General features: G+C 43.1%; 1 protein-coding gene and 1 long non-coding RNA gene across 2 annotated transcripts in view; one reads left to right on the forward strand and one right to left on the reverse strand.

Annotated features, from left to right (window-relative positions):
* The window catches only part of LOC112564125, a 52,309-nt gene that overhangs the window by 3,972 nt on the left and 21,873 nt on the right, over nucleotides 1-26,464 (forward strand). The window lies entirely within an intron of this gene.
* LOC112564124 (hematopoietically-expressed homeobox protein Hhex-like) lies at nucleotides 1,466-26,075 on the reverse strand. The gene is made up of 4 exons (XM_025238728.1): nucleotides 24,239-26,075; nucleotides 6,079-6,263; nucleotides 5,661-5,711; nucleotides 1,466-5,355 (listed from the first exon to the last, which is right to left on the reverse strand). The coding sequence occupies exons 1-4, from the start codon at nucleotides 24,888-24,890 to the stop codon at nucleotides 5,164-5,166; spliced, it is 1,080 nt and encodes a 359-aa protein (XP_025094513.1). The 5' UTR covers nucleotides 24,891-26,075; the 3' UTR covers nucleotides 1,466-5,163.

Here is a 26,464-nt window from a genome sequence, read left to right on the forward strand (position 1 = left end):
CTTCTTGTTATGAATATTAATGAGGTGCATAGATGTCTGTGTTTCATCCTTGAGACGGAAATCCGCGTTTCAGAAAACTTGCATCGTAAAAATTTCTTTTCCTGAAAATGCGGACAGGAACAGCGAAAAAGACTGAGTTCCTGTACAAAGACAGTGTCCAATGATACACATGCACTTAAGTTAGAAGTCACTAAAGGTTCTGTAGATAGTGTTTATACTAAAATCTTCTTGTTTGCAGCTTTGCATATCGCTCCCTTCTGTTTCCATCCCATCCCCGCAGTTTTCCGACCTGTCAGTATAAGCGCACGCCGTATATTAGCTTTACCTAAAATCCTTTTATTCGGCGCAAAAGTCTTCTAAGCTTTGAATTATCAATTTGAACAATTCAAATGTGTCCGCTGTCATATCTATTATTGTCATTACTATACATTTCGTGAAATGAGTCCATCATTAACTTTTAACACTCATCCCATACGAGAGCCATGTAATCTTTGTAAATAACTTAAATCCAGACCATCAGCATCATCCTCTCTTAAGCTGCAGCACACATCCGTACCATCGCCAGCAGCTCTGCCTACTGCCCTTATCTTCTGCTGATTGTTGGCGACTGCATAATGAGTATCTCCATTCGGCTTTAGGAGCTATTGATCATATCTAGCTCTCATTGGCCTTAATACAAACTGCACTATCCGTCTCATTTAGCGGTTAAGCCTAATCCAGTGCCTTCACTAGTTGGATGCAATCATCTAGGCCCCTAATGTGTCCTGTTTAAGCTACAGTATCACCTTGAATAGGAAGAGGGTTCATAGTTCGATATATGATAATTCAGTGGATTAATTGAATAGGAAGAGGTTAGTAAGTATGATATGTGATAATACAGTAGATTGTATGCTTAATTGTTTTATCTTTAGTCGCAGAATATAATCCCAGAGTGATCAATGACTTGATGCCATGAAGCTGGTTTTGGTTGAGTATCGGCTAAACGTGGACACACACATTTATTGCTATGTGCTTGAGACAGGAGGGAGTAAGGCTGCGAAGATCCTTTACAAAAAGTCACTCATGTAGTAGTTTTATTTACAGTGGTGCATAAAGAGGTCTTGAGCAGGCAGACTTTTATAAAGCAAACAAATCAAAACAATAAAACAAAGAAAGAAAGAAATGTTAGTACGCATTGACGAGAACAGATACAGACGTACAGTTTTAACCTGTCGGTGTCGTACGCCCATTAAATAATTTTGAAGACGGACATATTCACGCAATATAAATCTATCAGCGGTTCCATCACTTTCCATTCATTTCGTCCACACAGTAGAGGATGGCACTCATGGCAGCGTGCTACCTGGCAATGATGAGTAATACATTGCATCACTTCTATTTCTTGCTCGAGCGGGCACACACACACAATGAGAGTGAGAGAGAATCACGCATACACACTGTAGCTTTTATAAAGGAAAGTCTGTCGTACATAGAATGTGATTTTATTCATAGCAAAGTAACTTGCCCAATCATATACAAATTATTCTTTGCTGCAGTTATTTTCAGAACGTGTACAATGATAAATATTGCTCGTTAGCAAATGCATACTAGTTGTTCCACTTTGTCTGCATTTCCCATCTAAAGGAAACATAAGATAGACATCTACATAGTCATCTGATACTATTGGTGTATTTTTAGATTTTTACTGGAAGGGAGGGAGGTAAACAGGAGAACTACTCTTTCCATACACTTTATACACAATTCGAGGTTTTCGCTTAATGAATTCACGGTGTGAGATAATTAGTCGTGGTAAGATAAAGATAATGGCATTGAACCGCACTTATAACATGTGCCAGTCAAATCCATCGCTCTATCAAAAAATACATTTCAAAATACAGAGAGCTGGCATGCAGCGGAAAGCGGGTTGGCCCAAAGCAAACATCCAGCATTGACATCTTTGTATTTCCCCAAGTCCGATCCTTGCTCACGACCAAGACCGATCAATTAATCGTTGACCAACTGTCAGAAGTGTCTCAGTCAGGCCCTTTCGGCATGAACTGATTTGTTGATTTCCAATTAAATGTCGGTTCTTAATTATGTTTACTTTCAACAAAACTCGGCATAATTCTAACGTTTCCTGTTTAAATTCTGTAAGGAACTGCTTAAATTTTAAAGGAGGATTACAAGATTTAATTATTTCGCCAAAGTAAAGGACGCTTGCTGCAAGGCGGCGCTACCTGTCGTTGATCACGTGGCACAGCAAATGAGAGCGCGGAGGCGCACGTGGAGATGGTTGTATGGACAATTACCTGTTAGTGCGTTTTCTGTACACACACCCGGGGTGCAAAAATGATGATGTGTTGTGCTAAACGTGCACGTCAGGAGACCGCTAAGCGTGGGTTACTGTTGACGGAACGTGTGAAGGGCGTCTGCAGGAACACCCATTGTTCGTCTTGCTTTCTCTCACTCAATTTCAAGTACCGGCTGAGTGATTGCATGCATCCTTGTGCGTGGGTGCGGCTGGGGGATGGTGGTGTGCAATACTGTTTTGGGATGTCCAGTGGTGTTAAATGTATGTGTATAGCAATAAGTGTTCTATTTTTACGGCCTTCGGTTTATTTTTGCGAATATTTTTCCTTACGCTGGCTTCAGCTCTGACCTCCCCTGTCAGGATGCTCCAGTGATTTTTTTTTTTTACTTCTTTTAGTAGTGCTTAATATGACCAGGGCTAATATAGCTATTTTTATTTATTTTACGCAAGTGACTTGTTATCAACCGGTAAAATTATGCACAATTCTGGGATCATTCTGCGATACTGTTCATTTGCTGTTGAACAGTCTTTGATATTATCTAGCTAACTGTGACTTCTAGCGTTGGGGTGATACAATTTTGGCATTGCAATAATTGCTAGTGAAGCCTTTCAGGCAAAGCAGAACTTAAGCCAACTGTTTAAGCTAAAGTTTTTCTCCTCGTCTTGACTGCAAACTCTTTCTCCTACACTTTCATGATGTGCTCTTGTGTTTCTTGTTATTTGTTGATATGTTAAGGGGCTCCGCCTTTATGAATGATATGCTCATTTTGAGTTAGTATTTGTACTAGTGTCTTGGGTGAAAAAAGTCTGCCTTACAGTTTAGGAGAACAAGAATTTTTGAGAGAACGATACATTAAAGAAATGTGTGCTTTCTACATAAAACCACCACCAGCTACTGTGCGGATAAAATGTTTTCATGAGTTATCTGAGTTCCTCTTAGTGCAAGCAAATAAAAAGAAGCCTAACAACATGGGAAAAAAGTTATCAATGGCTGTACTGTAATTTCTCGTGTCGGAGGCGCGCATCTCCTGAAACACTTTGCTCATTTTTTTCCCCAGTGTTTGTAGTTGGCAGTAGCTGAACACATACAATATGTTTCTAGTTTTCTCTTCTAGTACTTGGTATTACGTCATTAAAAAAGCTTCAATATATTTCCTTCTTAAAAAAATGGTCCATGATTGAGTCCAAACTGTGCCACGTCACTTGCAAATTGTTCTTTCTTTTTACTTAAGAGGAAAAATAGGAGGAAAGAGGTTCGGTGAAAGAATTACACATAAACATTGCCTGATAAAAAATTTGCAACTAAATGTGTTGGAGAGGAAAGTGCAAATAAACATTGTCAAACAGTAAACTACATATACATAAAGTCTGAGTGTCCAAAGCTGCAATTAAATGCTGCCCAAGGCAAACAAAGCCTCCACACGATACAAGAAGGATCTGCACAAAAATCGCATCCGTCCTGTGACTGATTTTCAGCAATAGATGGCGCTCTGTTGTTGTCAGTTCTTGGCAGCATGTCAAGCAAACTTAGCTTCTCATGCACATATTATATTCGGCTGCTCTTTGACCATGTCCATTTTTGGACGGAATCATTCCCTGGACTTGAATATGGCAAACGCTAGCACGAGATGCAAGCGAAATGTACAGTGCCTCTGGAGGATTTTGTTTGTTTGTTTTTCAGCCAGAAGGCCGTCTTTTTGCAGACGTGTCTTGGCCACTGCAACTCTTTCCCCTTGTCCTTGTTCATTATTTTCGTACTACTTCAGAGCGGACAGCATGGCAATTGAGGATTTGACCCGTTGTGAGGGCTAGAGCAAATTTCCCAGAAAATTTTGCAGAAAATAATTCTTTCTCCAACTTGGAAATGACGTCGATGAGGACCGTAAAACTTTTTAGTGGAGGAATGCCACATTCGTGGGTTTTGTGGTGGCTAGTCACTCGTCAACCCGAGCAGTCAATAGCTCAAATCTTCTCGAGATCACAAAGTTAAAATTGCGAGCATTGCCACAACGTGTTCAGTCATCTGCAATGATACAGCATCACAGCGCAGTGAGAGAAACTGTGACGGTCTTTGACAGCAATGCATCGTCCATGTACTGCATCACTTCCACATCTGTCCAGCATGAGAAGGGACACCGTTTACGTGGTGCTAGTATGGAGGGGTCTCTACTGGAAGGGACTGCCGGGAACGAGACACTTTGCGGCGCGTGGCGACCGCCACATAACTGATTTTTCGTGTTGCAGCAGCACTCAAGCCCGAGCTGCAGTCGTACTCAAAAGAACCAAAACAAACCATAGTTCATAGCTGCAAGAGCTCTTGTCGTCTCTCCTATCTCCTTGTTCACATCAGTCCATTTGAAGCAGCCCTTGAGGACTGTCTGCGGTTGTGGTTATTTTTTTTTTTTTTCTTCCACATGTTTAACACCGGTGCCGAGTTCTGAGTGAACAACATAGATTCCTTCATCTGATTCAGTTTGATGTCAACTCCATTTAGATTATGATCAAGTCACTTTTATAATAAAGTAATGTTTTTTCCCGACAAACCTACACCCATACCAACTCTTTAACATTTAATGTGAACGAAATTTGATGGAGCGTCGTCTAAGTTCCAGTCTTGACATTTTATGGGTCAACACTTCTAGTCCAAGAAGCAGTTTTTAATCGTCGTTGCCGTTAGATGACCCCATTGTGTTCACGAGATGTAGCAGTCTTTTTTCTGACATTCTGGTGAACACCATGAAAGAGTCTCAACACACGGCGCTGTTTTTCACTGATGAAATGTGAGTTAACAGAAGAAAAACTGACTCCAAAAACAAATATGCAAAATTTCGTGCACACAGAAAAATCTGTCTGCAGTATTCGAGTCCAGTTGTTCAAGTCCTTCCCGTCTCGCTTTCAATGTCTATTTCGTCATCCGTGTCTGCAATGACGTCATCAACTGGGCTGGGTGTGTGACGCAGGTCCTCCTGGTCGCTTTCCATTTCCGGTGGGGAATCTAATGACATCATAGACTTATCTTTGCCATCGCCATCTTCTTTTTCCGATCCTTCTCCTGGCGGGGATTCCTGCAAACGTACAGTTCATAGAGGACTGATGTAAGCACACAAGAGTTACCCCGCTTCCCCATTTATAAAGATACCTTAACCTCCGAATTTCAAAGGAATGAGTTGAAGGATGAATAATGAACACAGAGCTAGCGAGCTAGCCATTAATTGTCTGCTCATTGATTCGATTAACCATCCGTTCATTCATTTCTCTTTTACTATCGCCCAAATGTTATCTAAAATTTACACACTAATGAATACGCTGCTTAGTAGAGCGGTTTATGTTTAACCTAAAGTTTTGAAGAATTTTGTTGGCAGGAAATTACCTGTTTTAATCGCCTCCATTTTGCCCTTCTGTTCTGAAACCACGTCTTTACCTGAAAGCATTAAGTAGCAATGTAAATTATTTAATTCGTCATATTTAGTTTGGGATTTTTTTCAATCAGGAAATTAATACAGAAAAGTTATTATATTATAATGTTCTACTTTGATGATCCTTTTTCACCCGTTTTCGTTGCATATAACAACCCTTACAAATATTTCATTTGTAAATTTTATTTTTACTAGACACATGTTCAAACAAAATGTTCTTATGCCCTGAGATTCAAATCACTTTATTATTTAACGAGATGTTTAAAAACTTGTAATTGTAAAATTGTAAACTATTCTGAATTGACTGTGCTTTGAAAATTAATACTGCAGATAATTGGCCTGTGTGACATGTTTATTGAGGAGAAGCTTTACCTGACGCTCTGTAAGCTGCAGCAGTTTGGCCAGTTTCTTGCGTTCTGGTGGTGACAGGTACTTTTGTGCATCAAATTTTTTCTCCAGTTCCATGGTCTGATCGTTAGAGAATCGAACCTGACCCCCTTTCCTCTTCTGAAGTGGTCGCTGAAGAAATGGTGGCCATATAAACGGCTTGTGTCCAACTGCAAAAAAAAAACAAAGTTAATGTTGACCTGTTGAAGTTTTTAAAAAGAGCAAAACGGAAAGCTACCATCAGCTAAAATTTAAAAACGAAAACATTCTTCCACGTTATTCTAGCAGCTCAAAGGTTAAATTACTTCTATGAATTTCTGAAACATGAGCTATTAAAAATCTTTAAATAGAGGATATGCAAACGAAAATTCTTCCCATTAAGTTCTGCAAGAAGAGGCTATGGTTATAGGTGTTGAGAACATTAAGGACTCCAAGCAGAATTGTTTACAAATGGATATTGTCTTTGAACACAAACTCAGACAACAGAAAAACCTGTCTAGCTTTTAGAAGTATGCCCGATGCAACTGACGAAATGGCAAGGTGTCTGATCTCTCGGGTTTTATCTGGTGTGGTGCAGGAAGAGCCGAACACCATTAAAGATTGTGTCATAATTGTCATAATTTATTCGACCGCACCGATTCAAGCAGCCAGGTTACGCAAAATGGAGGCGGTTCTTTCCTTCCTAAAAAACTAATCCTCTCGCTGACAAATTCCTTCGTTTTAACAGCCACGCTCCTCGTGCTCCCCCGGGTTGCACTCTGCTGTCAAACACCGTGGAGGTGAGGCTTCGGTGTACCGAGTACCCACGTTGTTGGCTACCTTCTCTTTCCGCCGCCAACAGATTGCTGTGTCGTCAAACTAGCCGCAAGCTGGCGAAGAGGGATGTCCACGATTGTCAAATTAAATGCTGATACTTTTGGAATCTTCCAGTCGCGCGTGATAGATGGAAAAAGAAGAGAGCTCATCGGGAAATAGATTTGGCTTCGGCAAACACAGATAGGAAATGGTGGCCGGCTAAGAAACTATTTTCGGATCTTCCGCGCCCGCAGCGGAAACCTTCGAGCTCAGCCTATCGAAATGTTGATGGCAGACCATTCATTTCTCTTCCTGCCTGTCTCACCGTTCTCCAGTCTCTCCTCGCCTCCCCTAACCGCCCACCCACCCCCTTTCCTGTGCGTGCGCGTGAGCGAGCGGTAACTGTATACAGATGTTCCTCGTATTTCGCTATGCTTACATTCCGATATTTGAGGTCTATTTTATGATGATGTGCTGAACATCTCATGTGATTTATTGAAAATTATACTGCAAATTCAGACATCGAAGTACGGTTTCTGTTGAATGTGAATCTTTTTTCCACCGTTAAGTCGAAAAATCGGTTATGTCGAACCACCTAAAGTCAAGGACCGTCTGTTTATGTACGTGTGTGTGAGTGGTGCATGCTCATTGTTGTAAGCCCTATATCTTATGAACATTACTTGAATACTTGCTTTTTAACTCAAATATTCTGTAAGAAAATTCTGTACTTCAGATAAGATTATCGGTAAACTGAAACATTTTTTCTGTTCGCATATATTTTATTTTATCTTACATAACGATGTCGTTTTCGCGAGAAACACACTGCTACAAACTATAAAATTTTCTTTAGATAAAAATTTAAGTTAATCATACATAAATCAATAGTACGGAATTCTCATTTTGGAATTTATTCCTTTTTTAATTAAGTTTGTATCTTTGCACTTTTTTTTTTATCTTTACAATTCTGTGCATTTTGCAAAGGTTTAAAAACAATGTGCCCAGCAAAGACAAAATCTGTAGCTGGCTGGATTTTCGAAAAGGATTTATTTTGTATAAATTTGTTTTAAATGTCACTAGGGGCGAAATTTATCTGCAAGTCTGTCCTCAAAAGTACAGCTCTCTTGCGAAAGTACAGCAGCGAAACTGTCCATGAACGGTGAGAAATGACCACACCTCGAGCCAGGCGGTTCTTGTGGGCTCGCCTGCCCTCTTGAGCCAGCACGCGCCCCTTATTTGCTCTTGAGATGGTGAGATATTACACGGGCCTCGCCACAACGCTCGTCGTGTGCCGGTGACTGCTGACTCGTTAGTCCCCAACCTTTCGTTTCTTTTTTAGAATAAGGTGAGGACAATGGGATAATGCGACTGACCATGTGTATCAAGAGGGAGAGACGATTTAGTATCATTGGAACAGCCTGAAGCCATTGACTATCCATGCATTTCAGCTCTTCACTCGGTGAATTCTGCTTGTTGCTTACCTGACAGCGTCTGTGACCACCTTTACTGAGAAACTCAAGCACTTATGTTGATCACATTCGTGAAAAGCTTCCAACATTGCAGTCAAGTACATCGAAATACTGACAAAGCAAGACGTTTTTGGAAGCTGCTTACAACAACTTTGCTTATTTATTCAGTCATGCTTTGCATAGAACAGACTCACATTCAAAGTTCAGTCACTATCTACTCAGTCGATCAAGTCAGTCAAGCAACCAGTCAGGAAGATGACAGCAGTATTTTTCGCGATCCATACTCGGCAGGTCCTAGGAGATATCAGCACGGACGAAGCTGTAATACGTGTTTGTTTGTTTGTTTGTTTGTTTGTCTGTCTGTCTGTCTGTCTGTCTGATTGTTTGTTCTCTAGCAGTATGAAATAAAAATAGCCACTCAACCATTTGAACCTTGTTGACTCCACTGGCCAATCAGTGACAACGATCCTATAAAAGAAGTCGTGACGTACTTCGAATTCGTCCACTTCGCTTTTGGAGATCGCCTGGGCCACATAAGCGAGCCGGGTTCCCTGCCTCTTGTAACGGCGTACCTCATTAAGAACGACACTTCCGGAACACCCAAGGGTCCTCAGACCAACCTGGCAGTCGGAACGCGCACGTGAACGGCCGCTTGCGAACTGGCGTTTTGGCCAATCGAACAAGATTCCGGTCGTAAACTGCTTGTCGAAAACACTGTCGGTTGTCAAGACTGGCTTTTTACACTCGGGCCCACACGGACAGTCAGGCAGGCAAACAAACATGCGTGCGAGTTGCTTACTGTTTAAAGGACTGCTAAAGTGCATTTCAGTTCTAGTGGCTGCGTGAAGCTCAGAGCAGGATACTATTCCCCAAGTCTGTGCACACACGCACACACATATTTTCTGGGATGTAGGGATGTAAGGTTGTCTCTTGGTAGTGGAAGGGTGTGATTTTAAATATTTTTTTAAAATAGTATCCCCCTGAGCTTTAACCTGTCATCAGAAAAAATGCTCTCCACCACACCTTTAAGATAGCATAGAAAGAGAGAGAAAAAAAAATTAAATATAGTATACGAGGTGCTTCGTTGTCAACATCTTTATTGGTACACTCGGAAGAAGAATGTTGTGGAACTATTGTGGAGCAGGAGAGCTCAAAAAAAAAATTTAATATATGTTGCTTACAAACTAGCCATTTGGAGAATGCGCTTTTTTTTTTTTTTTTTTTTTAATCAACCACATGCAGTACGACGAGTAAGTAAGATAAAGAGGAAGGCCAAGGCAGGCAAGCCCCCAAAAAAAGACATTCTTGGCTTCTCTTCGCCGCAGAGAGCGTGGTTCGAGCGTGTTGACAAGCGTCTTCGGCGTGGAGGAAGCCATAAGGAAGTGACTTGGTGTGGTATCCTGCGATAGACAAGCTTACAATAGGCTACGCAATGGCCCTGTACCTCTGCCGCCAGCACCGCTGGGCACCAAGTACCACGCGCAGGGAGGAACTAATTGGTGAAATCCTACACTGCGTCGCCTGCCGTGAGGTGGACCTCGCCAGGCCGCAATACAAGTGAAGAACCGCCGGCTACAGCTATGTTTGGCATAGCAGAGGTCGCCAAAGCTAAAGGGAAGTCGTAGCAATAGGCCAGTCTGGTCTAAGATGATAAGTCATTAACAATTGTTTCTTTCACTGAGCTCCTTAAAGGTCTACGCGCCTAGCTGAGGTGACCTTGCCTGCTCGAGCGAAAGGGCAAGAGAACACTCTGCGGTGTAGAATTACTGAGCCAAAGGCTAAAAAATGGCGCTCGACCACGAGAGAGAGAAAATGTGTGCGTGCGTGCGCTCGCGCGCGCGGAGACACGTCGAAAGTCCAGTGAAAATGCTGTGGATGAAGAGTCTTGGAGTTCTTTCAGAAACCGACACCAAGTGCCGGCGACTGAAAACAAGAGATAAAGTCTCGAGCAGCGATCGCACGATTTCAGGGAAGATAAAGGAGCGTGGTGAGCGTGTCTGCCTCGATAATAGACTTCGATACTGATTACAGAGGAAACACTTCCAACTAACGTCCGACCTGTTCGGCATATTAATTTCTCAAGCCTTTGGGTGGGTCTGCGACTGTCTTGCAGCCACTGTGACCTCGCCCTCAACCCTTCGCAAAGGAACGGTTATTAGCTGGCTAAGAAATTGCAAGACAAATAAAAAATATAGGAGATTGCTTGTATAACCTTTTATTCAGCAAGTATCTATAACCTCCAATCTATTCTTTCACAAACTAAAGATATTTCTGAACTATAAAGAACCACAGGAAGTCCTTTTTCGCACTAGTTTTCTCCCTTTTTGGCATCTGCAACCAGCACTTAAAAAAAAAAAAAAAACGATGGGACAAAGAAAGAGACATAATTCATCAGTGTCGGCGCTGATCTTTCTGCTAAACCGTCTTGGCATTTGTGTGGCTTTGATGGTGCTATTGCACTGATTTACGGCTAGAGAGAGAGGTCCAAACCATTTCCGAACGGTCCGAAAAACAGTTCTACCTGAAGCGCAAGCCTCTTTCCTGGAAACGTGAAGAAAACTAATGTACCATGACTTGATTTTCCTATTATTGGTAATTGGACATCACACTTCTTCGTCAACAAAACAAAATCGAGTGTCGCTCGTCAACATTGAATCTATAACAATTACTGCCAAGTCCCAACATTTAACCTTGGATCGAAGTGTTTCTTTATTATTCGCGGTGTCCCTTTCCATAATGATATAAAGTGGATTGAGAATAAATGTTTTAATAAGGATTGGGAGGGGATGATTATCTTGGCACAAACCCAAGTAATATAGTGTAGGCGCAATCTCGCTGTATAGTCATAGTGGGGGATGGTCTTCCTACACTGTGCCCGTGAAACTATCCTACCACACGTAAGCGCCTTCAGAGCTCTCATCTTTCGATGCAGAGGAGGATTATTATTCCTAGTTACGCACTGCTGAATGCTTGAGCCCGGTTATCTTGCCTTCCTTGTTTAAAATCCTACCCACCGTCCGACCTTTCCACCACTGCCCCCCTTCGTCAACTTTCGGAGAAGTAGGATATGACTTAACGCCCTTACTAATTTTAATTCGTCATCACACCGGAAAATGTCAGTCAGCGGAGGTGACGTGTTGATCACTTAATTACAGTTTGTGTGTCGAGACCTCACATCCGGGTCGCGTCGTTCGACGAGATGCGTCATGCCTGAGTAGTATTTTAATCTTCAGAGGGAGAAGGGGGGATGTGTAGAATGTTGTGATGTCGGTCACTGTGACAGTACTACAGCCAGCATCTCCACTAGCGCATCACAGGCTGGGCGAGGTGATGTGCTGTGAAGTCACGCTTTGTGAAATGCGAGCGCAAATAACTTGTAACCAGGCTAACGTTTGTCCAGCTTCAGAGTAGGAATGTATATCACTGAAGAACATATAAGGACAAACTGTGAGGACGGATTCTCTACACGATGTAAAAGACAGACATTCTTGACAAACTAATAGAACAAGCAAGTGCAAGTTTGCATTTTTTTAAACCAAGATTTTTTCGATTTTTTTTTATCCGAATTTTGTAAAGTCCTTTTCAGCTGGAATAGGTACTTCTGTTTTGAGAATAGTGGACCTCTCTCTTACATACGCACTCGCACAGGCACACACACACATACACGCAGGAGCAGAAATTGTTGCCTACTGAAGAAAGAAACCATAGGACACTCGCCGTATAAGGGTCATCCAAAGAGGACGCCAGGGTCAAGTCAGTAAACACACGTGCCATTCTTCGCCCCAGCTCTCACCCCGTGCTGCCATCACCGCCTCAAGAGCCATATTCAATTGTAAACGTTACTATATCCACGTTATCACGAAGCTGTAGGCTCTCTCAACTTTACGATCCTCGTCAGAAATCGGCAATAGCATGCGATAGCGATCACCTCTTCTATGCGACGTCCACTGTTAACTTTGACCGGGAGGCCCACAAGTCCTTCTGGCCTGCTGCGATAGGGCCAGTGAGTAGGTGCTTCGCGTCTCGTCACAAGGCGCTGTCCTTCATGCACCTCCTTTATCTCCATTGGCAGCAATAAAGTTCTCGAGAAAGCCCGCGAGATTGGCGCGTTAGGTAAGCCAGAAGGACGAGGGATCCTCTTAATTTACGACCTGCTCGGACAAAGTAATATTTTCTCTTTCTTCGGAGCCCGCAAGACCACTACAGATGTTAACGTTCCCACGATACCATAGTTATCGTCACCAACGCACGGCCCATGAAACAGGAGAAGCAAGTCGACAAACAAAACAGGATACTGTAAAATGTCTTATGAACATTGCAGGCCGCAAATGTGTTGTAAGATCAAAACAGAACACTGTAAATATTTTGTGTGAAAACAATCCTGCTCGCTTTGCTGCATAATTACAAGGGTATAATTCTTGTTTTGAGGCAAATAGAAATATTCAGTGAGATTCACCACTCACTGGTTCTCACCTGCTTCTCAAAAGGAAACCAAAAAATACCGCGTATGAATTTCTTACCCCCACTCCCCCCACCTCACCTGTATTTTACGTGAAGCGAAGCTATTCATAAATCAGTAAGGGAAGGACAGTCTCAAAACCTATCCACGGATAGTAGGATAACTGAGCATAAAAGCCAGAGATACAATGATGGAGACCCCTTACTGGGTCGGTTAGCCAAGCTGAGCGACGCTGACAAAGGGGAGTGCTATTCACTCGCGATTTCCGCCGTAATTTAGCCGTTGCGCCTAAGCCAGGTCGGCAGCAAGAACTGAAGAATGCGATTTGCTAGGCTCGCCACAGAAACGATTATGTGGCGGAAGCGATGCATTGTTTGGTGCTGCAGTTTCTGAGACTGCAACTGTTATTGGAGACTGCCATCAGAAAAATATTAATTGCTGTCAATCGGAGACATTTTGTCAACAAGGAATTGTTTCTGCTTTTTATCAGCAGGCCGAACGCTTTGCTCTGACATTCGTTTGCTGATAAATTGTCCACGAGATCACTGTTTCTATGTATTCTGTTCCTGGTTAACCGATTTTCACGACAAACTCGTCCCACACAATATTTTTAATAGATTTGCGGACTATTCCCAACTACGAGACATTCTTCTAATGTTAGCTAATTTTTTTTAGTACAGGAATTCTTGTGGTGTATTCCAGCATTGTAGAACAGGTGTAAGGAATTCAAATATATTTTATACATCAGAGAAGTGTAGCGTGTTTAAAGAAATTAAAGTGCTAGAGAGTATTATGCACTTTCGTTGGCAGTACTGATGGAAGTCTACTCGATAGACCCTGCGCGCGTTATACAAGAGTCTGAAGAAGCCGCCAAGCAACCATCTTACCACTCCTAATGATATATTACCCAGCCTGGAACATGACTTGATTGTCACTTACCTCCTTATTTTTGGACTAAAGAGGTTCAAGACACCAAAAATAAGCAAACAATATTAATAGTTTTAGGAAAATACGGATACACAATAGATGGGCCCAAATAGTGAAATAAATATCGTCTTAGAAGGTCCAGTATGGCGGTTAATTGACATCAAGCAGATCCAGCTGGGATTGTCCCTTAGCGTCAAATTAGTTTCTAGCATTCCACATCTCGACCTCATTGTTAATTTCATTTTTTAAGATAATTTAAAATAATCCGCGATGAGATGCTGAATTGTCTCTTTCCTTTATATACAAGAAATCATTTTAAGTCGTTCCTTGTTCATTCATTCTTCTTGTCCCTATTCTTGTTAAAAGAGAAGGAGTAATAAGTATTCGATCCTCTGCCTCTTCACGTGCGTAATGAGGTCAAAGGTGCCGCCACATATTTTCGAGATGTATAGACCTTGTACGCAAGTGTGGCACGTGCTCTCGCTACACTAAAGTGCGCGTGCGCACAACGACAATAGGAGGCCGGATGGAAGTGGGCTGTGTAATGGACAACTTCCCTCAAAAGAAAGGAATTCCAGAACAATTGTTACTTCCTTCGATCTGGTCATTAAAACATTACAAGGGGCGCCAAGAGGAGGCAAGCGGGGTTTCAGGGGCTATTGCTTCCTCTGGTGTGCAGCTCTCTGCTGGCTTATGACGACTTGCTTGAGAAGGAAGGGGTCATGCACGCCACGTATCTTAACCCGACAAAATATATGTGTGAACGAGTCAGCAAGTAAGCGTGCGAATGCACGTGCTCCAGTGCGTGTGTGCGTACCAGCGGCTTAATTGTGTTCAGGAAACACGGCGCGCAGTTTGGAAGCATAACCCTGGCTTGTGTCAAGGGTTAGTAATGCTTTTTCTTTGTTTTGGCAAGTCACAAGACCAGCGATTGCAACTTATTTGCACTAGGATGCGGTAAACAAGTGGAAACGAATACTGTGATATCTGAAATCCCTTACACATCTGGCTCAGCTTCACGAGATTTTTTTAAATTATTCTTTCGATTTATTTTGTGTTTATTTGTTTGGCTATTTTAGTGTGTAAGATCTCTAGTTATTATTAGTTCCTTTCAAATGTAGTCGTTTAAAATATCAAAAGAGTTATTCTCAATAATTAGGCTTAAAATGATATCACGCTGCAGTTGTACAACAGATAAGAATAAATACTTAAATATAATTATAGTCCTTCGACAACAAAATGCCAAAAATGCACTGGAAGCATTTTGTGTGGTACGCGACGCAAAGATACTTAAAATATTAAACTTCTCACGAAAACACACACTATTCCAAGAAAGCTTAAAAGACAATAGTTTCCGAGAGCATTAAAATGGTGTAGAAAAAAACATAACTAAGACCAGCAGTCTAAATATAGTCACATAGCAACAGTATAGACACGAAGTTCCTGTGTGCCAAAGCTGACTCCAGACGGAGCGACCGTTTGCTGACGTCACGGCAAACCCAGAACAACAAGACAGTTATAATGAGGCAGTAGTGCGTTTCACGTAACTGAGGAGCAATGATTTGTCGACTTATGCTCTACTCAAGTTAAAAGAGAGCAAGTTCGCCAATGGAAACAAAAGCACTTTTCCTTTCCCCCATTCCTCCCCCTAATCTTCCCCTTCTGCACCACCCCAGCATCATGACACACGATGCAGTAGAAAGGCATTTCTCTCGCATTGAACTCGCATGCATTTGGATAGATTTAACAGTTCTGGAAATTGTTTGGTTTTTCTCACTTTCCCCCTGAAATGACCTAATCATTACATTTATCAAACACACGCTGACCTTATCAATGTTTCGTAACTTCAGATAAAATATTGCTTCCGAATAAAGAGAAGTGTTTTACGGAAAGATTAATGGACAACTTCATGCAGTCTATATATATACATAGATATATATGTTCATCTCACTACAAAAATTAGGCCTTCTCAAGCAAATTACCCTGAAAATCTTATAAATTAGTTTTAAGGTCTCAGAGTACCTCTGTAACATTAGAATAGCCTCATCACGGTACTTAATGAAAAAGTTATAGACAATTGACCCACACGTTTAAGTCGTTGCTGCATCTGTTTACAATAACGGAAATGCACCTGATGAATCACCACTCCATGTAAAACCCAATGATAAGTAGTTTTCATTGTAGAGACTAAGTGTAATTGTTTTAGTTGCTGCGCTTGTGTGATGAAATGACCCAGACGATAACACTCTTAAGATATCATTCTTAGTTACTGACCTTACTGTTATTGTCCAAAGGCGAGTGTTAGCTCTCGGGGCTCGCGAACTTTGACTAGCGATGTTTGTTTTGTTTGTTGTTTATTGTTTGCCATGTTCATGTGTGTGTGTGTCTTGCTTTCGCTTTCTTTGAGTGTGTGTGTTAGATTTCGTTCTTGTTTTTCTTCCAGTTTCGAGCTCTCGCTGAACCCTCGAATTCACCGGCGTCAAAATTGATAAAGACTGACCTATGCTCATGACAAAAATGTCACCATTGTGTAACTGGACAGTACTTGATGACAGTACTTGATGAACTGCCTGACGACACTCGTGATGTCCCCTTGGTCAGATTACTGATACAAGCTCTGTTTTCAAAAGTGTTGTAGAGTAGTGAACTTTAACCCCCGCGCCTAGTGGAAGCCAGACGGCAAAACAGACGAATCCTTCCTCAAGGCTCCACAGCGACTACGTCTGACCGTCTCTACACAAGATCATCTTCATTTCAGAGAGGTTTTTTTTTTGAGGGGGGAAGGGGTGCTTAACTTAACGTGGACTTTAGTCTCGAGCTGTAACCTTTTCCTAGCTTTGTCAGCTATTTTTGTGGATACTGCGAGGGAGGATGTGTCATACCGGATGGCAACAGCTTCCGTCAAAACGATCACTAAACTTTTACAGACCTTTCTGCGGCAGAACCTCCTTCAGTTTCTTCGCTGAACATTTCTGCGTACTATTAGCATAAATCCATTCAATATCAAGTATCAGCCCCCACCACCACCACCACCATCATCATCATCATCGCGTGCAACAGGAAGACCCAAATGTTGTTGTCAGATTGAAAAGGCCGATTTTCCCCCTCTTGCCATAGAGGCCCACAAAAATAGGTAAGTGAGCTAGACCTAAATGAGGCTGACTGGCAGTTTCCTGGGAATTATTCAGCGACCGTTTAACAACATGGCTATCGCTAGGATGAATTCCGGATTGAGTCTATCTCTGGATCATAGCGCAAGTGCGCATAGCTTTGATGAGGATTGAGCCTTGTCAACTGTCGGCCTATCGGACCATCTAGCACTGCAGCTCTCCTGCTTTGTGAGATAACAGATTAGGCCTGTCTCGATGAGCTGAGAAGCGATCATCTGTAGACAACGCAGAGTTGTCTCCGCCTTGTACGGCGTTTTGTACGATCTCTGTTCTCCACGCTTCTCTTGAAGTGTTTTTCTAAAGCCAGGAACTGCTCAAGCCGCTCTCCGACAGGATCTGTCGCGTCTCGGCAAGAGACCAAGTGACCAGATGACTGCCGTGCCCTACTTCCAGGTTGAGGAACACGCTTTGAAAGGCTCTCCCGTATAAGGTTGACAGCACGATGCCAATGACTGGCAAGCCGAAATGTCCTAATCTTGCTCGACCTGTACAGAAAGCATGGCTAGTGCCAGAGATGTCATGCTAGCCCATGTGACAGAACATGAGTTAGTAATGGATTTTGTGTCATTCTTGGCCACTCTTCATCGATTCGCAGATATATGGGTACCAATGGCCAGCATCAAGTCGTGTGTTTATGACATTCATCCGAGTGCGCTCGTGTGTGTGTGTGTCCGAGCCAAACAATAATTAGTTCAGGTGTTTATTATATAATTAGTTTAGAGTTTTACATATTTTCTCTATTCTTTCCTTCCCCTTCTCCCCCGCCCGCTCCCTGGCTTAGTGACGCAATTGCTAAATATTGGGGATACTGACATTGCACACACTGAAGAACAAGAAGTGTCTGTGGTTGAACTGCGCAGTTATCAATTACATGACTGTGTTGGTTCTTATAGGAAGCTGCCGGAAATTACTAGGATGCCAATAATTTTTACGGCATGCCTAACACTATAAGGTAAAAGATAAAGGGGGTCGTCTGGCCGTTTTTAGATAGTTGGGGTGCTAGAGACCTCGCTTTTCTAGGAGCCAACTTTATCTCTTCTCCCCTGCTGCCTTGCCTAACCCTAGCGCTCTGCGCTTCCCATTCCCAACATCTTGGTCGGCTGAGGAAAGAATGTTGCACCATATGGGTGTCGAACCGGTCACCTCTCGGTTCGGACGCAATAGCCCTCACCATTCAGGAGAAGCGGACAGCCGAGTGGTCAGAGCGCTGGCGTCTGAAGTGAAATGCGAGCTGGTTCGATACCCGTGTAGCGCACTCACTTCCTCCAGCTGACCCAGGTGGCCGGAATGGATACCTGACTCCTTAGATGGTTGGGAATGATAAGACGCTTTCCGATAACACACACGCTCATGACATTAAGATCAACGCAAACGTCTTTTCCAAAAATATAACATGAAGAGATTTTTTAAAAATCAGCACTCTTGTTTCGAGAAACAGGCAATGGAGAACAAGTTTAAGAAATTTGCTGTACCAGAAACTGTATTCTATTAATGAATCTTGAACAACGTGCTTTGAAATATGATGGTTGCTGGTCTCAAGATGAAGTGGGCAGAGGGTGGCGGCAAGTCGTGTTTTGATGCAGTGAAGAGTTCCGCAAGTTCACGTTGTCTACCTTGAACATCTAGGCTTGGAGGAGGAAGTGGTTCTTGTCCTTGACCTTTTCTCGTTTGCGTTTTAATGCGTCGGTGTGAAAGTCTGTTTTCTATTTATAGCCTATTCTCGAATGTGAGGTGGGACTACTTGCCGCTAATTGCCGCTGCCAACGGCGGACTAAATAGTCTGGCGCTCGGGGTGGCAAACACCTGACAAGTTTCGTTAAGGCAGGCAGTTCACCCGGACTGAAAACCCCAAACACCCACCCACCGCTGACATTCGCCTCTTGCAGCTGTCTTAAAGGGATACTCAAAGCTTGTGATAAGGCTGTGGCGACGGTCAAACGTTTCAAAAATATATTTAGTTACAATTACAGAGCACGAGAGCAATACAGGAGAAATAAATGATTCATTTCTCACTTAATTACCACTTATTAGCACTATTTCGGTCGCCGGTGTTTATAAAAATCGCAAAAATCCAGTGAAATCGACCCTTGTGTCTTTCCAACGAGTAACCTCTAAGTCTAAAGCTTCCCGACATAGTCAAGCAGACGAGTCTGGGTGTGACGTCAATCAGAGACGTGCAGGAAGTGTCTGAGGTCATTGCGAAGATTTGACGTCATCGGTGGTGTCTCGTGAGTTTATTTGGGTTTTAAAGAGAACTTTTCAAAGCACAGTTTTTAAAATTATAGAAAACAGTCTGCCTCACTTGGTAAGCAGTCTTGGTCATGTGTCATAAGGTCATGTGACGGAGAACGAGACTGCGTCTATGCAAACGAAATAGTCCTATGTAATTTCTCTTCTTAAACACAACATGCTACAAAACCTTCAAATTTTTCCATATGAGCAGACGCGAAAATAGACGAGATTCAATGGACCATAGTCTTTACGCGATTCTAAGCAGCTTTTTTTTTTCCTTTAGAATCCCTTTAATCATATCTGTGCAATGAACTAAAGGGTAATTATACTTTGATCTATATACTCAAACAAGTGGTCGTGCAAATATTTTGTAACCATCACAATACCAGTGACAGCATCACCTCTGTCAGGCCCATACTCCAACTCGAGGAGCAAATCGGATTTTGGGGGTAAATAAAGCAAGGTTAGTAGACATAGACGCAGCTGTTCATTGGTTTGCACGCAGTGACGGCACACAGTGTTCGTGCTCCGACACAGCGATCAAAACAGAGGCGGTAAAATAAAAAAATAAAAACAAACGAACAAACTTGTGTAGGCGTCAGTTGGACGAGTTTTGCCGTAGTCGACGTCGCACCATTCGAGGGATTGATTCGTCACCTGATGTTTGAGTCCCTGCGATCTAAACGGTTGTCCGGGTAAATTTAATGATAGGTCAACAAATCTTCCATACGCTTAAGCTGGGTCGAGAAGGGGCAAACCACTGCTAACGTTAAACGTCGTGCGGGTGGTGGTTGTTGTAGTTGTAGCTTTTTTTAGTAGGCTGCTACTTCTAAAACTCGATAATATATATTATACTGAAATTTTGTAGGAGTTATTCCCTTCTACCCGCCAAGTAGAAACGGGCGATCAAAACTTTTTTTTTTAAAATAATGCTTCCCCTTATATTCGCCACTTTGATGGATAAGTCTGACAGTCCCTGATAATAATTTCTTTAATCTCTGGCTGTTCTTGTTCTTACTAATCTCAGATTACTCGATCAACCTCTTTAATTTCTCATTCAATTTATCCCGTTAGAAAGAAAATTGATAGTGAGGTGATTTTTCTCAATCGAAATCTCGTGCGTAAAGTATTTCACACCTCGTTGCAGACTTTAACACTTTTTTTTAAAGAGTATCAGTGTCAAACCATCCCAAGCCCTAGCCATCCACAAGCATACAAAACCTACATATGCACAAACTCTACCCGTCCACAAACGCGCCAAACTACAAGTATTTGCTGTTTACTTGTCTACCAAATAAAAAAAATAATAAAATGTGTTGTGTATATGACAGGGTTCTGCTTAGTAGAAGTGAAAGGATTAAGCTGGTAGCTTTTCGCAGGCTCAGGTTCAGAAATACTTCCAGAAAAGGACTAATATTTTATTTTAAACAATTAGATGATGTACAGAAATTTGCTCTAACAACAGAATCACGGCACATTCAGAGGTACACTATTACATTTAGAAGAATACTCTAGTAGCACACTCATCTGCCATCTTACTCTGATAAAATAGTACTCTATCTGCGTCCAGATTATTGTATCTCAAACTTTTTTAGGAGGGAGGGGCGGGGAATATTTTTCTTTCTACTTGATGTATCTATTTATCAGAATAAAAAGGTAGGGAGAGGAAAGGTAATCGCTGATGTAGGTTCTGACGAAACAAGCATTCCTCAATGCTGTTTATTGGTGCTTGATAGAGCGATGACCAGCTTATGGTGAGAAACAGACCGACATCGGGAGGCCGGAGTACAGCGGACAACCACGGATTTATATATTTACATGAAGGTCCTTGGCGGGCACGGTGCTCGTAGTACATCATCACCTGAACTCGACAAAAGAGAGGCGAAACGCAAACTTCACAATGGGACTAGAGAAATCACACCTGATCGTGCATGCATCCCACCCGTTCCCTCGTACTCAAGAAAGGGAGAGGCAGAAAGAGGAAGGATGGAAGGACAAAAGGCAGATGTCGCGGAGTGAGTGAGTACAGCTCGCTATTCGCTTTAAATCACTTATGCCTGGACCTCCTTTTTTTATTCATGACCCCCATATCTGCTGAGCGATCAAGACAGCCGATGACTGACGAGGCCAAATGGGGAGAAAAGCATCTGGCACAATCGCCATATTAAATTATTCTCTTTTCTTTGCGGACTCACGAGAACAGAGATCCGCTGCCTCTCCACACAAGTATTTCTGTCCCCTGCATGACGTTAATAGATTTTAATCTCACCGCCGCTGAGAAATTCTGTCCACCCAACCCTCAGGCCCCCACCCCTTTGCCGGCCCACCACTGATTACCTGTGCGAGTGTGGGTGGATTTACAAGTCTTTTTTCTAATAGTTAAAAAAGCGGCCATTCAAGTTGCTAGGCGAAGGAAAATTAATTTCTGCTCGACAGTTAAAATGATGGAAAGAAGGCTGGAGGTCGTCATAACTGCATTTCTGCGTGTGATTGGTTTCAAGAAAGGCCAGTTAAAATGAGAAAAAATAACAGGATGTAAGATAGTCTTGAGTTGCGAGGGGTATTAAGTCACTTTAATAATAAAAAAATTAACTGCATTTTACTTTTCTCTCTCTGCTCTTCTCTGTCTTCCTCGCTTTCTTTCCTTCTAGGTTCTTTTTGTTTCTTTTTGTGCCATCAGTTCCGTCACTCTGCCATTTACACTCACTGTTACATTTCTGGGTGTTTTTCTTTTTTTTTTTTTTTTTTTTTTTTTGTATTGAGTAAATAGATCAATCATTACCTGAGTGTTTATACGGCTTAAACCTGTAACCTGGCGTGCCCTTAATAATATATACTATGAGCAATAGTAAGTTTACTTGTGTGCAGCTTGTCAACATTTTTTGTAAAAAAAGTCACTGTTTTAAAAGCAAATCCGTCGTGCCGTTGACATATTGGTACCGTGCCATTTCAATTTTTATCTTAATTGTGATATTTTTCTTTAAGTCTAAGAAAAGTTCTAAAGATATATAATGAGAGGACAAATATTGTAACATTATTTTTCTAAAGAAATAAGTAGATCTGCACAGATAGTATCTTGGATTTTTTTTTTAAATATAAAAACACATAAACAGGCAGCGGTTTAGTTATTCTCTTAAAGTGAAACTTCTTCTACAAGATTTTGTATTTAAGAAATGAGACTGGCAAATTGCTCATAATCTGTCAAAAGTTTTCTTAACATCGCGGGACTGGGCTGTCGGCTACGGGTGCTCCAGCTACACGTCTATTTGCAGGAAATTTTATCGACATGCCTGTCCGTCAGCGTGCATAACAAAACGAAGAACAAGACTATCAAAAGATATCTGATGCGCTTCTCAATAGCACTGTTCGCACGAGGGCCGAGGCTGCAGTCATCGCCAATATCTGATCGCCAACAGCGACATGAAAACGAATCAACGACATCATCAGGAAGACATTACTACTCGTCTTCTCCATCTTGAGAGCCAGCCACTTTTCTTAGAATGCAGCAGTTCAAATAGATGTAGTAAAATATGCTTTATTTAGTTATTCACAATACTGAGACAAGGCAAAAACTACAAAAACTCATTGCACCTCAAAGATTAAACCTATGCATGGAGCTGAATATTGGAACAGTTATTGAATTATACAAAGACACCTGTTTGTTCTCATACACTCAGGAAGGAAAATAGAAGGGGGGAAAAGAGCAACAGACGTGAGTGTGCATGACAAGAAGTGGAAATAAGACGAAAACAATGTATAAACTGTCAGGCACTCGAGTCTTGCGTGCTCAAGTAACAAGCGTTTGCTGTTCGTGTTGATATTGATAAAAGGCCATGTGTGACTGCTGGTGGTTTTGTCTTCAGTACCAGTAGATGAAAAACAACAACAAATCCTGGTTTGGGTCCACCACCTACCCCTACAGCTATTCACACTTCTTCAGTCCCTAAAGAAAGTCTTGTCATTGTTGTTGGTTTTGTTTGTTTGTTTGTTTGTTTGTTTGTTTGTTTTTGTTTGTTTGTTTGCTTTTTTTTCTTATTGTTGCTGCTGCTAATGCTGTATACAAAGAGGACTTAATGACTTGCTATTCATTAGATTAATAATCGTGAGTGTAACTTGTAATCAAAGTGTTATAGAGATATCATTCCTTCGGTGCCTCCCTCGCTGCTCTTGAATTTCTAAGACGCTGTATACTGTATACTATAATAGCTTACTCGTTTTTCTTAGACTTTAGCTTTGTAACGCTAACTATAGCTTCATATAGCCAGATATATATATAACAATAGCTTTACAAAGCTATCTACAGACACCAGCTTTATAGAGCTAGCTACAGATTCTTTATGATGATAGTTACAGTTTGCGATAAACTCTAGCTTTATGATGCTAGAAACGGACTCCACCTTTATCTCGTTTTGCTTAGTTTTGTTTGTATTTTATTAATTGTACTTATATATCTATACAGCCTGTAAGACGCAGCTGACATCTTTCCGCTCCCTCGGAGGTCCCGGAGAACGAACTCTCATTTTCGTAATTACTGAGATGTACTTGTTAATCAACTCTCGCCAAACCTTAGAAATTTCATAAGTAGATACGTTCCTGTGAAAGGACGCGTGATCTAGAATAGAAAGTAAACCTAGAAGAGGATGAAAGATTTGATCATATCCGAAGACAGACTCAAATGAAAATTATGCGCCATTTGAAAGTTGAAAAACAAATCCTCGTCATATTGTTAGAGGGATAATGAATGAAGCTGACGGTGTTTTGCGCCGAGTCAGCAGCAAGTGCGACTGAGAGTCAGGGAAACGAACACACGCATTGACTTCCTGGTCATACGGTCACGAGTGCAGTATCTTTCACACACACACACACACATTTTATGGACTAATCGTATGTCTAACAACTAGCATGACTTATTCGCTCAGTTGTCTCTCAGCGTCCAGTACTTTAGATTACCTAGCTACAAGGAGACAGCTCAGACCTCTCTGTCTACCTCTACCTACCCTCTCGCTCACCTTGCACACAACACACGCTTCACGTTTCACACCTTTGACTTGTCTTGAGGACAACTACAGACTTCACTGTACACACAGTTTGCTCACCTTTTCCCAGCGCCGCATGTCGCTCCAGCAGTGCGTACTCGGGTCTGTGGAAAGACAACGGGTAGAAGTGGTTCACCAAACTTCCGGGGTAGGCAGCTAAATGATGGCCGAGGTACCCTCCAGGTCCCACCAACCCAGGGTCATAAAACGTCAGAGGTTTAAACAGAGCTGGAGGCAAAGTTCCGGCGCTGCCGCTGCTCCCCCCTCCTGCAGGTAAAGCAACAGCTGCTGCTGCAGCAGCGGCGGCAGCTGCAGCTGCGACAGCAGAGGCCGATGCAGTCGCGTGGACAGGCGTTGGACGGGCTAGGGCACCAGAGGACGCTGCGGACTGAGTCACTGCTACCCCGGGTGGTGGACTGTTACCCGTTGGCGCGGCACCCGAAACACAGCGATTGGATTTGCCTAAAATGTCATCGATGAGAAAGGATGAGGACGCCGATGTGGGCGAAGAAGCCGGAGTCTGCGTGGCGGAAGGCGACGAAACGGTGGCATGGTTCATTCCGGCCGTTTGCAGGATATGTCCAAGATGGCCGTGCAGAGAATGCTGATGGCTGCTGGCAGCCAGGGCGGCGGGAGATATGGAGTACAGCCCTGCAATTCCGGCGGGCACCGCTCCGTGATGGGGTGGGTGGGTCGCAATCGGGTGGATCATGGCGATCGTTTCACAGCTGACTGATGGACTGGCCGAACTTTCAGCAGCCTCTTATCGTCTGCTTCTGAAGGCTGTCTGATCTGTTTAGTTCTTGTTCTCCTCCATCCTCCTTTGAAGATGCTCCCACCAAAAACAAACGCTCAGTCTTGGGACCCTGTATTTCTTTCCGGCTGGAGTCAAGCTGGTCTCAGCGGATCACTCAGTAGCAGCACTTTTCCTGCGACGTACAGTTTGATTCCACCATGACAGCAATTAAAGACAAGAAAGTAAAACAAAGAATAAATAAATAAACACCTTGACAGCTTATAATTCCAGCGTCAGCGAAAACCCTTTCGCGTCAGACGGCTTGGTTTTGTTTTGTTTCCACGATGACAACGGACGCGAGGCAGCAGGCGGAGATTGCGGCAAGTCGTCTTGCTGCAGCGTGAATGACACGCACGATCCCTGGGACGTCGGCGTGCGTCAGGGAAGGAGCAGACTGCGGTGGTCCGCGCGGTCGACGGCGAGTACAAGACCCTCCAAGCGCCTTCCCATTATGAGATGATAGAACTAGAACCACTTCCCATTATTTCCTCTCCCGGCCTATCGGCCAGCCACCAGCCGCCCCTCACACAGTCCACTTCACCCTCTCGAGGCGTGTCAAACCAGTCCTACAGGAAACCCCATACTGCCGATGACTCTCGCGGGGACCTGGTTTGTCCTGGTAGCTTCACTCCACAAGCCGGACTGCCGTGAGAACGCTCTCTGACCAGGGACAATCGCCCTGTGTGTTGTGTACACCACCTTCTCAGCCACCACCTCTCTTACTCAGGAGTCTCTCAAGTAATAGTCATAGCGCTGTGGGAGGGATGTTGGGGTGGGGTAGGCAGCTAAATGAGGGCCGAGGTACCCTCCATGTTACGCAGCCCAGTATCGACAGAAAAATGAAGTCATAACTAAGACGGTAACCCACCCCCCTTCTTCAACTTTCCCTTCACTCACCCACCACAAATTCTCTCTCTTCTGGAGATGTCCCCACTCTAAGAGCTACCCCTACACTACCCCTACCCCTGGTCGGTCCAGGCAGGCTGCCGCTCAAAGTCTTGACACGTTGCTTCAGCGGGTGCAGCGCACGGGCGGTGGGGGACCCGCTAGGGAGGATGTCAATACCCGTGTTGGTGGTCGCGCGACGCGAGGCCTCTACACAAAAGCGCGGCGTTGGACGCGTCGTGTGTACAAACGACAATCACGCCGCTCAGCGGGTGTTATCGCAACAATGGGCGGGGTTCGCCCCCGTGAGCTTGGCAAACACCCCTCCCCTTCACGCTCGTACGCTTTCGTGTGGTGAGTGACGGCTGTAAGCCCCGCCTCTCGCCGATCGACACGCGCTCCGTCGTGGCTGTGAAGTGTGGAGGGTGGTGGGTGGGTGTATGTGGGAGTGTGTGTGGGGGGAAGAACTGTTACGTGGTGCGAGGATCTTTCACTTATGTTTATTCAGAATCGAACCGCGGACTTCGGGGAAAAATGAAGATAGCGAAGTGAAATTTACATTGTATTTCGTTCTTATGCGGCCATTGTTAAAGGACGGGCAGCGA

This window comes from Pomacea canaliculata, linkage group LG5, assembly GCF_003073045.1.
Source record: "Pomacea canaliculata isolate SZHN2017 linkage group LG5, ASM307304v1, whole genome shotgun sequence".
NCBI lineage: Eukaryota > Metazoa > Mollusca > Gastropoda > Architaenioglossa > Ampullariidae > Pomacea > Pomacea canaliculata.